The 18650-nt window shown below is 37.8% G+C and overlaps 1 protein-coding gene across 3 annotated transcripts in view; it reads left to right on the top strand.

Moving 5' to 3' along the window:
* Mctp2 (multiple C2 and transmembrane domain containing 2) overlaps positions 1-18650 on the top strand; it is a 248963-nt gene that overhangs the window by 203728 nt on the left and 26585 nt on the right. For all 3 annotated transcript variants that reach the window (XM_004658162.2, XM_045146215.1, XM_045146216.1), the window contains 2 exons: positions 3356-3478; positions 7369-7410. In XM_004658162.2, coding sequence (XP_004658219.1) covers positions 3356-3478; positions 7369-7410 — 165 coding nt within the window. The remainder of the gene's footprint in view (positions 1-3355; positions 3479-7368; positions 7411-18650) is intronic.

Here is an 18650-nt window from a genome sequence, read left to right as displayed (position 1 = left end):
CCTTCGTGAGCAAAAGGAGGAGAAAGAAGAAAGCTCAAAATGAGGATCAACTACAAAGAATGTCTTATTTTTTATTAACATTGTTGATGTATGGGGGCGAGTATGTGTGCCATGGCACATCCCTAAGGGACACAGAATGACCAAGGGTGTCTTGAATGAGGCGGCGTCTCTAATTCTTCACTGCTGCAGTCACCACGTTTCTGGGGCCATTCTCCTGTCTCTGTCTACCACCTCACCACAGGCACACTGGGCTTGCAGGTACCTTCTACACTTCCTGGCTTGTTCCTTGGGTTCTGGGTATGTAAGTTCAGGTACACAGACTTTCATGACAAGTTCTTGATCCACTGAGCTTTATCTTCAGCCTTAGTATGTCTTATTTTTTAAAAGTGAAAATATAATAAGTGTGTCAGGAAGAAATATGATTACAAGCTTATTGCAGAGTCTCAATGCAGTCTGGAGTGAACCATAGCAGTTAAGGCACTTGCCTGCAATGCCTGAGGACCCGGATTTGAATCCCCAGTACTCACATAAATCCAGTTGCCGAAAGTGGCACATTCATGCAGTCATTTATTGCAGTGGTTGGAGACCATGGCAGCCCATTTTCTCATTTCCCTGCCTCTTTCTCTCTCTCAAATAAATAAATATTTTAAAAAATATAAAAATATGTATCAATGCTTGGGGAAGTATTTGTTAAATGGTTGTATACTTGATTATAATCTAATAATACTCAGTAATAAGTTTATGTGGAATAAAGGGTAGATAAACCTTTGGCATCATGTCAAAATGATCCTAGTAGCAAAACTTGGAAATAAGAAATTAAAACAACATGCACTTATGCCCTTGGTACCGATGCAGAATTTCTTTGTGTGTTAATACAGTACAACAATATATTAAAAATCTTAAACTGGAGTGAAGAAAATATTTCACCACAAAAGAGGTCCTTTCAATCTGTGGTACTTAGGTAAAATAGACCTCATCAGTATATTAAAATAAGGACAAAATCCCCCGTTTTACTTCAGAAGATACCAAAAGTATTATTGATTAGCTACCATCCTTTCCTGATTTTAAAAATAATAATCAAAATAATACCTTATTAAAATTCATAGACATATTATCACTTAAACATTTTCATAAAATGCCAAACAGATGAAAAAAAAGTTCTTTGAAAATATTTGAAAGTTCTTATGAGTAACAAAATGAATACCTCTGCCTGAATTTTCCAGTATTACAGTGAATGGTTTGTGTGTATATTCTTAATGGCATGTGATTTATATTACTGAAACTAAAAGCCAGCATCATGCCTAATGACAGGAAAATGAAACATGATGATAACGATCATTAGAGTTAGGAATCAGACAGTGATATCCTTTCAACAGCTCTATTTATATTACTTTGCAGGGGCAATCAAAATAACAAGAAAAAAAATTAGTTATAAACATTAGAAAAAAAAAGAGAAAAGTTCTTATTTATAGTTCAGGTAACTTAGAAATAATCTTAGAAATGTCAGAAGAATGAACTACAAAGGTTTTTGAAACAAAGAATGAAAATCAGTAAGATTGCTATTCTAAAATAAGAATATATTCAAATTATTTCTTTACATGCAAATTATAACCAGATTTGAAAAATACAATGGAAGAAGCAATTTGCTTATATAGTAACCAAACTTTAAAAAGTAAGAAACATGAAATAGTTTCAGAAATAAAGTTTTAAAAAGTTAAAACACAAGCGTTCAGCAATGCAATAATCTTACTTTCGAAAAGGAAGTTTCTACATTTAAGATGCAACAACCTTCATGATATAAGTTAATGTGTGAAATGGTGACTTTTTTACTGACTGGTAGCTGATACTTCCACATCAGCAAGTTTCATATTTTAGATTGCATTTGAGGCTACAAAGAAAAGGAGAATCAAGTTTAGAAGTAATTTACTTGGATCGCAGTTCTGCCTCATGTCCTACATGTCAGGTGTTCTCATCTTAGTTTTCCTAACCAGTGAGTTCACGGAGGGAGCTCATCTTGTGGGCTATTGTGGTTTAGGCACTTGCTTTCTAACTTCCAGCTCTCACTTGTCCTTTGGTAACAAAGTGCACACCTTTCAGGGGCTGGTAGATCCAGGGCATGAATGCACATACCTTGTTTCATGTTGTCAATATTAGCTGATCATTTGCTTATGGCCCTAAAATCTGCTAATTGGCACCTTTTAAGATTCTTAAAGAGAATTCAGAAACATGAAAGTTGTGTCTAAAATATTTATGCTCTCTTATATTGAGAGCAAATTTAAAATATGTATCTATTTAGTTATTTATTTGGAAGAGTGAGAGAGAGGAATGGGAATGTGAATGGGCATGCCAGGCCTCTTGCCCCTGAAAGCTTATTCTAGGTGTATGTGCTACTTTGAGCATCTGGCTTTATGTGGGTACTGGTGAGTCAAACTCAGGCTGCCCGGATTTGCAACTAAGTGCCTTTAACCACCGAGCACTCTCTCCAGCCCAGACAGCCAGTTTAAAAACTTCTCATTTGCTGAAGAGATGGTTTTGCAGTTAAGCACTTGCCTGTGAAGCCTAAGCACCTCACTTCGAGGCTTGATTCCCCAAGGCCCACGTTAGCCAGATGTGCAAGGGGGCACACACATCTTAAGTTCGTTTTCAGTGTCTGGAGGCCCTGGCATGCCCATTCTTTCTCTCTCTCTCTCTCTCTCTCTCTCTGTTGCCCTAAAATAAATAAAAATGAACCAAAAAAAAATTTGTTTTAAAGTAATCACATTCCTAGTTCAAATAACTTTCACTCATAACCTGGATTTTGCTGACCTTATATTTTTCCATACTGATTTCTCTTATTTCTTTAAAATATTTTAAAATATATTATTTTTATTTATTTATTTATTTATTTATTTGTTTATGAGGGAGAGAGAGAATGGACATGTCAGGCCCTCTAGCTTCTGCAAATGAATTCCCTTACATGGGTACTGGGAAAAGAAACCTAGATTCTTGGGCTTTGCAGGCATATGTCTTAACTGGTAAGCCATCTCTCCAGCCCTGATTTCTCTCATTTCTGAAATATAACATCCAATGGGGGAAAAAACAAAATCAATAGGGCTGACATAACAATGAAGTTCAAAGGTAGGAAGATACTCTCAGTGTTCCAAAGTATGACCTCCCAAGTCATGCTGTGCTCTCCTTCCACTTTTTCTAGAGTGGAGTTTGCTGATTGTGTGTGCACAGGCACACGCATGCACCTGGGCACTTTGGGGGGAACTTTTCCTAAGTTTAATCTCTTCATGTGAAATCTTAGGAATGTGCCACTCCTCCTCTATTGTTTTGTCCATCAATCACAGGGTCTGGTCTCTCTTCCTCTTAGGTATTTCTAGTCACTGTCTGGAATTTTGAACTCTACATGATTCCCCTAGCATTGTTGCTGGTGTTTGTCTACAATTTCCTCAGTCCTGTGAAAGGCAAGGCTGGCAGCACCCAGGACAGCCAGGTAAGCACAGGTTCCCAGAATTCTGCCAATTTCCTCTTGAATGCTGGGATAATAATAATTAAATAACAACATGCTCAAATTGTGTCCACTTTGTCATGGGAGAAGCCCTACACAAACACACACACACACACATACACACACACACACAGGCATATATGCATGCGTACATACACACAGTTTTCAGAGCACGTCTTCATTAGGCGTAGTTTACATTTTCCTGTTGTGACATCATATGCTTCTGAGTCCAAGCTCATACACTAGTATGAGAGGAGTGCTCTGGTTCATGGTTGTCATTCATCCTTTCACTTACCAACTTCCATACTTGTCCATGATCAAATCTGTATTAGTCAGGGTTCTCTAGAGGAACAGACCTGCTAGAGTAAATTATATTAAAAAGGGAATTTATTGAACTACTTTACAGTAGTCTAACAGCAGTTGCAGGGCTGAGAATCAAAAAATCTGGTAGGTGCTCAGTCCGCATGGCCAGATGCCTCAGCAGTCCCAATCTGGCACTGAAGGCCTGGAGGCTTCCTGAGGAGCCGCTGGATTTTCATCCACGTGGGTCTTCAGTTGATGCTGATCTTCAGTCCAGGCTGGTCTTCAATCCTCACTGGAAGGCAGCAAGCAGCTCTGGCAGCCAAGTGGGAAGAAGGAAGGGGCTCTTTTCACCCAGAGGTTCCTTATATAAAGTCCCCCTCTGAGAGGGGCCGCCCACTCTGGGGGAAGGGCTCACTCTGGGGGAAGGACTTCCTCTTTCAGTTAATCCTTCCTGGAAGCAACCTCAGAGACCCACCTGAAAGGGATTTCTGTGGATTACTAAACAGAACACGTTGACAACACCTTAACTATCATATTCCATCTGAACACCATCCCCATAGTGTTCCTGTGAATAACCTTCTAATGCACTGGAGAAAACCCTTTGAGTTCCTTGAATCTCTCCAGGCCCTTACAGAACTCTCTGGAAACAGGCTTAGTATTTTACAGATGGGCAAGGTGAACTGTGTTTTCCTATCCTGAAGGCTCAAGAGGTTTTGAGGAGATTGGTGAGGGTGCCCTTCTATTCTAAAGTGACCCAATCTTTCTCATAATTTTCAAAGTTTCAGTGTTATGAAAGGACACACAACCAAGGCCCAGCCCCTTCTCAAAAGCCACCCTATTCCCCACATCGCATACCAGAGGGTATATATATTTTTTTCTGTTAAAATTGACCAGTATTTGTAGACTAGCTATAGATAGAGTCTTGGTACCCCTGACTTAAGAATCATCTTACTGAGTTAGTGATTATCTAAACAAGAGTGCTGCTCTCACCGCTAGCCTAACAACCAGCTCCAGGGAGATGGTGATAAACATTGAGGACACTCAACATGCCTCAAATCAGAAATTACATAGACCTTACCATTAGTAGTCTTATAAAATACCTATAAAGGCTCAGGGAACATTGTGAACGAGGAGGAGGAAAGATAATAAGAGCCCCAGGGTGGGAAGGAGTATCTTGAGGCATTTTCTCCCATCCACAGAACTGAGGGATGGATCCATGACCTCACTGTGTACACCAATAACACCACTGAGGAGAGTCATCAGTGGAACAGAAGTGAGGGAGACAGGATATAACAGTATAGCCTTGTATCATAAGATTTATCATAAGATTTATAATTAATAAAACATATTAGAGGGACTATTTGGAGGGAGAAAGGGTGCATTAGAAGAAGTATGGAGTGAAAGAGGGAGACAAGGAGACTATGATTAAAATAGATTTTTTACATACAAAAAACTGTCAAAAAATTAAATAAAAATTATCATGGTTGGGTTGGAGAGATGGCTTAGCAGTTAAGGCACTTGCCTGCAAAAGCTAAGAATGCATGTTCAAGTCTCCAGGTGCCATGTAGCCAGATGCACAGTGATGCAAGTGTGCAATGTTGCACATGTGCACAAAGGGGCACATGCATCTGGAGTTCGTTCACAGCTGCTAAATGTCCCTGATGCTCCCATTCTGTCTTTCACTCTCTTTCTCTCTGTGTATCAATAATAATAATTATTATTATTATTATAACTCTAAAAGGAATGAAAAGAATCGTATTTAAGACCACCAAAATCTGCAGTTTTCATACTTGATTTTTTTTCTAAAATGGTCAATCACACATGGGATTATCATATTTTTCTTCTTTTTCATTTCAAAAATTTGTCTTTGAAACAATGGAAATTTAAAGTATGTATCTAGTTTTATTTAGAATGGAGAGAGAATGTGAGAAGAGAACCTCAGACAGTTTCAAAATATTATCATGTTCTTGGTTTGATTATTTAATGTAGTTGTTATGGACATATATCAGTAAGACTATAGAACCCACTAATAAATATATGGATTTAAGATTAAGATATATGTTCGGGTCTAGGTTTTGTAGAAACACAACTGAGGAAAATCTTTGCAGGAAATCATCTAATGACAAATGCTGTCAACTAATACTTTTCAAAGTTTAATCAGATTTTATTTTGTCTGGTAGGTATATGATGTCTGCTTATAGCAGGTACATTTATGTGTGCATGTGTATGCATATACATGCATGTAGGTATGCATATCATACATATGAATGTAAGTTTGCATACTTAGGACCTTTTCAATTTTTGTGACATTCAGTCATTGACCAATCTTGATAACATATCTATGAAGATGATGAGAGCTCCTGTGTTCATTTTATGAAGGGGGGAGTGTAAGTTCAGCATGCAAAGATGGGCCCAAAGTCACAGAGACAAACCAAGCTGGAATCATGTCTCAAGTTGATAACTTATAATTTTCCTTATACACGGTGTTAATCCTGTATCATGCTTTCATTATGTGTGGTTTAACTGCTGGCTTTCCTGAGACATATGCAATGCAATGGTGAATAGGACAGTTCCCTAAAGGGTCAGTGTTGCCCAGACTGCTACCTAAACATTTTGAGGGTTCCCAGGGGTAAGGAACAGCCGGCCTTGGAGAAGTTTCTAGGTGACTGCTCAGTGATTACATGAAGTGGAGCAGAGTGCTCTGGTCACTTCAGAGTCATGTTCTTTTAGTTGCATAATGTTGACAAACATGGTTTTTGCTGCTGGAACCATAGTGTACAGCCAGTCAGATTCTCACTTTTGTTAGGTAAAGGGGTAAGTATTCAGGTTGAAAGTAGACCCTGGTTTCCTCATGCTGAACTTTCTTTCCCAGCTACTTAACTAAGCCTATGCTGTAGCAATTGATGCTCACTTTTAGACATTGCAATTATATGATTAAAGATTTGCCTGTTAAGTAAGGAAGAGTTCTAATCTGACCCGAAGCAGCCCATTAGCAACACAGCAGGAGTCTCAGCACCTGCTCTAAAGCCAGACACCCAGATAGTCTTTATCAGAGCCTCAAGTTTCCCTCTCTGCCCAGCTCCTCCAGCCTCAGAGCCCAGGCAAAGCAATAACACCACATAGAAATCAGAAACATATTCTTAAGAATAACTGTATTCAGATAAATGTATTTTCTACTGTGTAACGTGTCAGTAATGGGTCCATAGGGAAAGAGTGGTCATTATTACGATGGGTTTAGTATGCTCAGTCTTGACATCATGATTGGTTCATTTATCAGAACAAGAACAAAACTGTTTACACAAAGTACCACTTGGTGATACATTCTAGAAGCAGGATGCCTTCAAAGAACACTCACCTAATAGTTTCATTTATAGCTAACAGTTTTATCTATGTTGTACATATTGTTTTTAGTCTTGCCACACCATTTAAAACTTTCAAAATGTAACTTTATAAGCAACTGTAATGAATTTTAAGAATATGAATGTTTCAGTTTTTTGTGGAAGCTTAAAAATAGGTATGAGTTTCATTTGTGTTGGCCTTGTCAGCTAACTAGTTTTGGGGTTTCCTTGTAGGAGAGCACAGACATAGAAGAGGAGGAAGAGGAAGATGACAAGGTGAGTATTCTCACGAGGGAGTCTGAATAGGACACTAATGATGACAGATTGTTCTCTCCCAGGTTGTGTCTGTTTTGTTATTTCAGCATGACAGAGAGAATAGGACAGCAATATACTCTAAGTTAGAAAAATCATCTCTATATTTAAAGTAGATCAGCTATAATTTCTGTTTGCCTTTTTAACATAACAGTAATGACAATTTGCCTTTCCTATCCTACAAGGATTTTTTTTCTTAATTAACAGGTAATAATTAAAAACTGGTGTGGTATCTGGACCCTTTCTAAGATTTTTTTTTTTAACCAATGGTAATGCAGGACAGTTAAAAACCACAAGCAATAACTGAAATGTTCTAAGCATACTCCTAATAGGCCTTGCTCTGGATGCAAGGCAAGACTGTCTTTCCTCTTTGTAGGTAAAAGGTGATGTGGCAAGTCACAAGTAAATCAGGAAGATTACTGCTCCTTTAGGTTCACATCTTCACCATGGGGTGGTCACCCACTTCCGAGCCTGTCACTTTCCCAGCTGTTGCTGGCAGCGTTTTCAGCTCTATGTCTGTGTACATCTGTCCTGTTTCTTCTCTTGGGAGAATCTCTCAAATCTGTCGCTTTTGTTGTCATTACGCTCAGGCAAACCTTCTGGAACTAAATGAAAAAAGCAAAGTGCCAAATATGATGCTTTGAGTTTAATGGACTTCCAGTCTCCTAAAACCTGTGGGTGTTTGGGGCTAGTGGTGGTGGCATATAGGAGGCTGATGGGAGAGAAAGGACAAAGGGGACAGCTTTGAGAGTGAGTTCACAATATAAATGCACATCGAATGGAAATTTATTCAAAGACTGACTATATGGCACAAAGAGCCTTAAAATTAATTGAGTGAACCAGATGGTTTTGCCCATTTGAAGCAGAGGGGCAGATTACAAAGTAAGTCTTATTTGTTGGGTAAGATGATTATTAGTAGGGAAATAAGAATATATAATAGATTTTAAAAGGAAATCTATATATGCTTGTACAATAGATGTGATACCATCACAACTTCTTTTTTGGTTAATAGACATGAATAGCTCCTGAGTTATAAACTCATTGATTGTTGAGTCATGGTTTAATAAACTACAGTACTTAATGTTTTGACCAAAAGTAGTATTTGACCAAAAAACCTCAAGTAGAATTAAATTATTTAAATTAAATCATTTAAATATGAGCTAATAGTTGCAAGGCTGAAACACTTGTCCTAAATGATCATGTACCAATATGATTTGGGGTTCACATGACTCTGTCTGAGGTTTGGTAATTTGCTGGAAGGGCTCATTAAACTCAGGGAAACTTTTGTTCTCTTCACTGGGTTAATGTAAAGGGTAGCACTTGGGATCATCCAGTTGTAAATGATGCACAGGAGCAGTCAGGGTGCAGAGTATGGAGCTCCAATCATTTCTCAGGAATTTTCTGTACTCAACTACCCAGAAGCCTCCAGACACCTTTTGTGCTTCTGTTGAATTGCATGTGGAGGGTTCACTATGTCAAGAAAATTGATTCAGTCAGTGGTTAGTAATGACATAGGAGTGTGCCTCCTTCCGTTTGGGGAAGGTGTGCCTGCAAATTTCAACTTAATAGTGTGGTTTGTTACCCTGGCAACTACCACTGTAATCTTAGGGGTTTCCCAAAAGATGTCTCATTAACCCAAACTTGGATGTGATTGAAAGAGGCTTCTTGTTAACAAAAGGTGCTCTCCTACCTTTCTAGATCTGGAACTATTTTAGGAGCTGGGGACAAAACTAAATATAACAAAACATACTCCTACCACTCTTATCACATAGCCAATTCCAAAAGCTTTAGGAGTTCTGGCCAACAGCCAAGAACAAATACCAAATATATATATTTCTTATTATATCACACTAGGAAAATTTTGAATTTTATAAACCAAAGCTCAAAATGTGAAGCAGATTTCTTTTTGTTCACCCAAGTCTCTTTAAATGAGTCACTTCTAGAAGAGGACCCTCATTCGCCCTAGAGGGATATTTGAAACAAGACATCTTTAGCATGTTTACTAATGAAAACTTCCAATAAGAGGCAGTTGAGATAAGTGTCCACAAAATCCTAGCACTTAAGATGAGAGGCCAAGACAGGAGAATTGTGGTTTGAGGCCAGCCTAGGCTACCAAGTAAGACACTGTCTCACCTTCCAACCCACCAAAAAGGGCTGCATAGGAAGACATGATGCTATGTTTTTCTCAGGACACATGATCAGGCCATAGAGCCCAAACCAGAGGTTTGTCCAGATTCATCTGTCACTGGGTTCCTTGGGAGCTACCCAGTGGTCAGGAGATGGGAGCCATTTGTGCTGTACTTCAAGCTCTTCAGAGCAAGAATGATTGACAAGGATCTAACATCATTGTCCATAGACATAGGCTAGAAATTGTTACCTTCACCCTAATGTTGATTGACATAAAATAATTTTTTCAGCCTGTTCTATATGAAGAGGCTTGGCACTAGAGCTTCCCTCACTCAATCCAGGACAAGTTTATTACTGAGATTTTCTATTAAGGCATTTCAATGTACCTGTAGCAGACAGTTTCAGGTTGGCTGAGATGAACTTCCAGACCAGACATAGTTATAGAAGAAGGTATATATTTCAGGTTATAGATCAAGGGGAAGTTCCATAATGGCAGAAGAAGCTGGTCCTGCTTTCACAGGTCCAAGCAGAGAGAGAAGCCACAAGTCAAAAGCCACACAGCACCCTTCAGGAACTCCAGGTGGAACTAGGTGCTTTTCATTATCTTTGCACTGGAATTTTAAATTCACCCCCATACCTTAAGGCTGGACTCTTAAGATCCATCCAGTGACACCTCCTCCAGCCAGGTGGCTGCAGATCTAAATTACAGACTGTAATCAAACACTGAATATATTGGGGGCCATCTATTCGAACTACCACAGTGCCCTTTTAAAAGTCTAAGTACAACCATGATGTTTTATTTTCAGTTTCATATTTCTAAAGGAGATATTCTAAAGCAAGAATCTAAACTTTAAAAATATTTCTATTTATATCACTTCAGATGGACATATCTTTCTATTGCAAAGGAAGACTGATATAGTTTTTAGTTTTTGCACAAATCATTTCATTTTTTATTCTTTTGGAGGTTTGTTGAGCTGCTTTTGTTAAACTTGAAGATCATCATGAAGGCTTCTTGAGGGAGTAACCTTACCTGTGTTACAAAGATTCATTTCTTCTGCATGGGTAGCAGCCTCCAGCACGACAATATGATTAAGACCTGGCTAAATAGTGCTTGGATAACTGCACACCGCAATAGGCTGTCCGAATGATCTTCAGTGAGCCCCATGGCTTCTGCTATGTGTTAGCAGTGACAGTCCATGCCTGTGGGATCTGTAACATACCCAGGCAAATAGTAATTGCTTATAAATTATAAATACATAGCTATCCCATGCAAACCAGAAGAGGAAAGAAATTCCTTCCTACTCTATCCATTTTGAAGTGACATTCCTTAATTGCCAATACCCCTTCCCACTGAATGTCATCACTTTGGCTAGAAGATAAAAGCTTTCCTTGGTCCCTTGGCTCAGCTTTCTTGTGTGGGGGGAAATAAATGCATTCCCCTCTTCCTCCTGTTTCTAATTCACAGACATGGCCTGTGTTCTGTCATACTTTTATTGTCTTGAATAGAGTTGTGAAATGACATCACTCTATTAACTTGCTTCTTCTCATTGTTCAAAGTACATGGTAGGAGTCTGTCACAGAAATCAATTGGACTCCACAATTTTGCCTTCTTTGCTTTTGTGATAGCATAAATCGTTCAAGTAACTAGATTTTTCACTTTTAAGAAATGAAACATACAGACTAAACTTTGAAGAGAGAAAGTCCTTCTTTCTTATACCAGATGGCCCATGGAAGAAATTGCTTGTTACAAGTATAGTTTTCTAGGGACCCCAGAACAAACAGATAATGGCTAAGTTCAGCCAACAGTAATCAGTTGACATTTCCTATTTGTATTAGATTCCATATGTGGAATCCTTCCGTGTGGACCTTATTTGTACGGATGGATTACAATGAAAATTGCATTAATTTTCTACACAGTAAAGGTCAGTAATTGAAGCATGAACCAAGAAACTATTGTGTAAAATGCTGTATCCCATGCTTAGAAAAGGTCATGCAAGACAATAATATCTTGTTTTCATTGCTGAAGGTATGAATACTTTCAGTAGAGTTTCTTTCTTCTTCCAGCCCAACAATCACTTACATAGAATATTTCAGCATTAACTATTAACATTGGGAAGAAGGAATCATAAGGACATGTAACGAAAGAAAAAATATATACCACTAATTGCTATCAGAAGAAAAAAAGCTACTCTGATGTTTGTAGTATGAGTTGACTTGTTAATAACTAGGCTGTCTTAGGACTTGAATGAATTCTTTTCTTAGGATCATCAATGAGGATGCACTTCCTAGTAGTGTTTATGAAAAGAGATCACTCTTTTATTCAGTTATGGATATAAAAATCAGTGGATATTTTCCTTTAAGGAAGACAAAAATAATTTCTAAAACAGTTGTTTTTTATTCATTGAAAAATTATAACTGAACAGTACATATATATTTCCTGCTTTAAAAAGTTAATGTTATCATTTATTCTTATGCCTACCTTAAGCCATCAGTCTTACCATTTAAGAAATATAAAATTATTTTTTCTTAAAGATGATATTCCATCCTCCAAACAGATTCATGTACTCATGAGGCTTAACAGAGGGAGAAGCACATGAGGTGTTTAGAGTTTGCCTTCAGTATCCTTTGAATGAGGTGTCCAGTCTTATCATTCCTTGTATTTCTGAGAGAAAGAGAAAGAGGGAGAGATTGGGGGGTGGGGGCTAGGTCTTGTTATTCTAACTTAAGAAAACTGTTGGGTATGGAGGAACAATGTTTGATAATATACTGTAGAGAGCCATTTTACTTACTTTTTTTTCCCCCTTTGTGTCTTAAAAGAGTCCAATACATGGAAGTTGCTCAGTTAGTTTTTTTTTTTTTTTTTTAATTCTAGCACAAGCAGTACAGGTTATAGTTTAAAAAGTGTGTGAGTGCGTGTGTGTGTGTGTGTGTGTGTGTGTGTGTGAATTTACATGAGTAAATACATGTACACACACACAATTATACTTTTAGAGCATATCTAGCCTAAATTCTGGGCATATCACAGAGGACCTGAATATGGATAGTTTTCTGGAGAATAAAGTTAATGGTCATTCAGATTTAAGCTCTCTGGAAATTTGATTTAACATGGTTTTTATTGATACAGTTATTTAATTGCTAAAATTTTTACCATCCCATCTACTTCCAAGATTTTAGTTGTACATGGATTGCAGCCAGTTCTTAATGACCAATGTATGCCTGTTTTGACTCAGAACAGACTGAATTCCTGAGTTCTAGACTTCTTTGATATATTATCTTGCATACATTTCCTTTTTAAAAATCAAACCTATATTCTTAAAAGGGTTTGGACTACATTACCTTTAGAAATAATTTAACAATGTTATTAACCTAGCCCCTTGGAGCATTATTCAGGGTACCTTGCTTATTACCACACTGAATGATATCCCTGGGACTTGTAGATCTTTTTAAAGTGTGTATTATAAATATTATACCTGATAGGTTCTTTTCACAAATTGTAAAATATGTCATACAATATAATAAATCTCATGAATTATCTAGACTTCTGTAAGCTAACATTACTACCTAAAATGAATCAAGTCATAACCTCTGTTATTTTAGTACTTGAAGTTATATCAAGATGTTTCATTTCCCAGTTTCTAAAATTATTACATGAAGCTAAAATAGAGTGCACTAGGCATTGTCTCCCAGTTCACACACTGGCATAACATACATTATCTCCCTGATTAATTTTTATTTTTCCTTTACATTTCTGAATTTTACTCTCTTAATTATTTTGTATTGGTGTATTGGCATATAATTGATTTATATGTTTTATGTTCTTATTTACAATGTCATACATGTAAATAGTGTATATGGATTACATTCACCTCCATTACCCTCTCAGCCCCCTCCAATTCCTGCTATACCCCATCTTCTTCCAAAGTAGATCATGCCTACTTTCACATCATTTTTTTTAACTCATTTAATTTAGTTATGGTTGCTTGTATGAGCCCATGGTGGGGGCGAGGGGACACTGTCTAGTGGAGCATAGGAATATACCAGTATCAGCGCTACTGAAGCAATGACTTTCCTTCTCGGAGAAGCTCTGAACTGCAAGTAGTTCCTCACGGAGGGGTGAACCATGGAGAGATCCTTTCCAAACCATGACAGAATGTTGACAGGATCAGTCTTGTGTAGGTCTTACGCAGGTAAGCACAGCTGCTGTGAGTTCCTGAGTACAAAGGTTATGTCCTGTCCAGAAGGCAGTGGTGCACAGTACTCCTCTTCTCCTCTGGCTCTTAAATTTATTTTCTGCCTCTTCTTCCGCAATGTTTCCTCTGGTCATTTTTCTGAGGGTTGTGGCTGGTTTGCTTTTGCCTTTCCTAATGAAACCCAGTCTGTCTCATTGTATTCCACCCTGTGACCTAATTGTCCCTGAAATTTACAAGACAGTTGTTTGAAGATTTATAAGCTAATTGGTAGGTAATTTATAATATAATTGAAAAGAAGTAGAAATGTCACTTTTTTGCTGAAGGAACAGACAGTAATAAATAACTAAAATAACTGAAAGAGTAGTAAATTAAAACAAGAACTTAGTATGAATTATTGAAACAATCAAATTTATGAGAGTATTAGTGCTGTAAGAATGTTCACAACTCATGGGCTTTTAATTCATACCATCACATTGGCTATTATTTCCCCTATGTACAAATTAACAAACCTTAGTTTAAAAAGTTAACACATTTGAAAAATCTTTATCCAATTAGTGGTAATATCAAATCCACATTTTCTTCCCTAAATCTTTTAACATTTGTTACCTTGATTTGAAGAAAGCATGTCATCCATTCATTTATTGTTTCATCCTTCTGATAGATTGCCAGCAGCACTGATTTTTTTCTCTATATAAAAGCCGTAGGCTAGAAAATTGGCTCAGTAGTTATAGTGCTTGCTTGCAAAGCCTAAGGACTCAGGTTTGATTCCCTAGTACCCACATAACCCAGATGCACAAGGTGGCACATGTGCCTGGAGTTAGTTTCCAGTGGCTGGAGGACCTGATGTGCCCATTCTCTTTTTTTCCTCTCTCTTTCTCTCTCTCTCTCTCTCTCATAAATAAATAAATAAAATATATTAAAAAACTTAAAGGCCTTATGATTGAGCCCACACATGAGGTGTGCAAACATAAGACTGCGGTGCTGGATAAGTCACCTGTGGACAAAGTTCTATGTGGACATTGCGTAGTTGGAAAGTAAATGCAGTGGAGATTGGCTGTGCTGATATGTATTACTTCTTAATCCCACAATTGTATTTCTTCCTGCTTTCCTTTATCTCCCATTGGAGAAAGCTAAAAGACACATATAACCTCATCAACAACTGGCTTATTGTATATCTACAGCAGTTACCGTGAGAGGAACCACGATTCATTAGGTGGCACAGAGAAACTGTTCATGAAATGAGTGTAGTCAAGGTGTTAGTTCCAAAGGTAGATTTTTCTAAATTGTTGCTATTTCCTCAATTGAGTATTTGGAGAGTATTGTTCATGATATTGTTGCTTAAGCCTTTTGCTTGCTTCTTTCATCCTTCATATGGTACCACACCAGATTCCTGTTTCAAGGCAGAAGCACATGCAGATCACTGGTGTCATGCCCCTGTGTCCTGTGCTCTATGAAATGGTCAGATGATTGGAGCTGCAAAAAAGCCACATAGAAATGATACTGATTCCCAATCCAAGCAATCTGCTTATACTCATTTACCCAAAGTAAAGGAACTGTTTGAGACAGAACACTCTTCAGAAATTGCTATCTCAATAGCAGGCGCCATGAACTGACTGTATGTGTGTGTGTGCACGCGCACGCGTGCGTGCACACACACACACACACACACTGCACCACATGTTCACACAGTGCCTCGTGGGAAGAACTATTGAAGACAGTTCATCTAGCCAGTATTCCCAAAGAATAATTTTAACTCTCACATAGCATAAATGTTACTTCCTGCCCTTGTTATGACATATCCGGAGGTTTTTCTTTTTTAATGTTAAAAGCCTCTCAATCTAATTCTAATGTTTACAATTTGTCAAGTTTTCAAATTGTAAGCTTTCAATATTCAACAGAATGAAGCAGACCAAACATATTCATGTAGTCTAAAGTCATAAGTTTCCATTTTCAGTCTGGGTGGATGACATTACAGGGATTACTTGAGCTAAAAAAAAAATTGTATTGATTCTTTTGGAACTCGAACACATCCAATAACAAATACCACTCGATTTCTAAGCATGTCAAAAGCAGTTCTTTCCTCATAGGGTCAATTTGCAGGACTACCTCTCTGGTTTTGCTTAGATAATTAAGAGACAAATGAGAAATTTTCTAAACCAGAACATACAGCAAAGATTTAAAGTAACATACTGATTACATAATTAATTCTCAGTTGTAAATTCATTTTGCTGGTATTAATTCTCTCCCAGAGGCTCCAAGCTACTTTATTGCACCTACAGTGCAGTTTTAACTGGAAACATGGGTAGGCAACAAAGCCTTAAGGGAGAAAAGTCTTACCTGATTTATTCTGCTTTTGTGGGGGGGGCCGGGGAATAGGAGCAGCTATGGTGCACCACAGACACATTAGTAGCCTTTACTTCAACTGCATATAAAGCTTAGCTCAAGGACTCAGTCCTTAGGATGCTTTATAAAAAGAAGGACAATTTAAAACTGGTGATCTTATATATGTCTTTCTATAATATACAATGTTAGGATAAAACTTGGGGTTTATCATTATTTCACTTACTATCAATGGCTCTCATTCTTTAGAGGGCACAAATAAGCAAATAAATCATATAAAATTTGAATTATAGATTTGAAATGTCCATATGTTCATTTTTTTCTAGAATTTGTGATGTATGCTCAAACGTAAAGTAACCTTTAAGTAATAAAGGATTTCATTTAGACCTCTGTGCTTTCTCAGGTTTATAAACAAATGTTAAGTATCACTGTTACCATGTGATCAGTTGAGCATTTATGCAGTTAAACCAATGGCTCTTACTATTTTCTAACATGATTCCTGTATAGAGTAGAAGCCTCCATGTTCAGGGAAACTATAAGCCCGCAGAGCCGGCATTCTGTCTTCCTGAATGAATCACTCTTGCTTTTCCTAGGCAATTTGGTGTCAGCAGCAGATGTAATGTTGTGTTTGCTAAACTGTTGTCACCACTTTCCCTGGTTCAATATGAAATATGTAAATATAGACAGCAGGAAATAGAGCAAGATGCCAGATGATCTTCCTACCACTGAGGGCAACATGAGGAGACATTCTGCAAGACTCTTCCTTATGAAACCTAAATTAGCCTCAGTATTCTTTTTTGTTTAAACATTTTATTGAGCTGGAGAGGTGGTTTAGCCTTTAAGCGCTTGCCTGTGAAGCCTAAACACCCCAGTTCGAGGCTCAGTTCCCCAGGACCCACATTATTCAGATGCACAAGGGGCACATGCATCTGGAGTTTGTTTCCAGTGGCTGGAGGCTCTGGTGTGCCCATTCTCTCCCTCTCTCTCTCTCTCTCTTCTCTCTCTCTCTCTCTCCCTCCCTCCCTCCTTCCCTCTTTCTCTCTCTGTATGTCACTTTGAAAAATAAATAAAAATAAACAATTTTTTTAAAAAATTATTTATTTATTTGAGAGAGATAAAGACAGAAGGGGACAGAGATAGAGAGAGAGAGAGAGGTTCGGAGAGAATGGGCATGCCAGGGTCTCTGGCCACTGCAAATGAACTCCAGATGTATGAGCCACCTTCTGCATCTGGCATATGTGGGTACTGGAGAATTGTACTTCACTCATTACCCTTAGCAGACAAGCACCTTAACTGCTGAGCCATCTCTGTTGCCACACCACCAAGTGTTCTTTAAACAAGACAAAAAGTTGGTGCTCCTCTGCCTTTTCACCTGCTTGAAAGGGAAAGGGCTAATATTAATGAAGACTTAGAGCACACTGGTAATTAATGTACATAAGTTTGAATGCACCCAGCCAATAAGAATGATGAGCCTCAGTTTCCAGAAACGCAACTGGGACTCACAGGGTAAAAAGCTGTCATGATCACTACAGTAGTTTGAATGTGGTTTAATTATATCCCCAAAGGTTCAAGATCTGGTTCACCATGTGGTGATGTTAAAGATGTAGCTTTTAAAATGTACAGTCTAATGGGAAGTCATTGTGTTAGGATACCACATCCAAGAAAGTAATTACTACTGAGTGCTTCTGAGGGTGATTATTTTAAACTGAGGGAGCCCCACATACTAGTGACACGGGCAAGGGTGCTCACCAGGTTGCCGGTGCCATGCTATTTAAACTTTCCAGCAACGAGCTAAACAAACCTGTTTATAAGTCTCTTCCCTCATCTATTTTGTTATAGCAACACAAGTGAGCTAAAATACTTGAAAAGGGCACGATAGGACCAGTAGACTTGACACTCTTCTATAGTGAGATACACATACCTTAATTTCCTAAAAATGTGAAAAATGATGTGAAAGGCTATGTACATTATTCATTGTTATGCTGATAGTATCTTAAACATCCATGAAATGCTATATCTTATTTTAAAACATAAATTTTGCAGTGCAGAGCATGAAAGGAAACTGGCTACTATATCGATAAACCCGTTTCATGTATAGTCTGAAAAGTTCATGTGTCTTATGATTTTTTAGTTTTTCTACTTCCGTCTTATTTTTCGTCTTGCTTTTTTCTCAGATATTTCAAAAGGCATAATATGACATATATTCTTATGAAAATTGGGCATAATAATGCTATGAAGAATTAGGAATATATAACAGGAAAAAGTATCTCAAATTACATACTATATGGAAACAAGAGAGAGAACAAAACCTCACACAGACCAAGAGAAAAAAAATGTTAAAAAGAAAAAAGAAATGCCTTTCAAATGAATAATGTGCTCATCACAACTCAAGATTCTCCTTCTCATGGAGTGGACACTTTGTTAGAAATTACTAGCCCTGGGATTAAGTTCACTGTCACATGCATGTGAATGTAAAACACTGTGAACATAGAAAAAGTTTCTTAACTTCTCTGAACCCTGGATTCCTATAAACAAAAATACTGGTAC

This window comes from Jaculus jaculus, chromosome 3 (assembly GCF_020740685.1).
Source record: "Jaculus jaculus isolate mJacJac1 chromosome 3, mJacJac1.mat.Y.cur, whole genome shotgun sequence".
NCBI lineage: Eukaryota > Metazoa > Chordata > Mammalia > Rodentia > Dipodidae > Jaculus > Jaculus jaculus.
The sequence above is the reverse complement of the archived record's forward strand: the minus strand, read 5'-3'. Positions and strand labels throughout refer to the sequence as shown.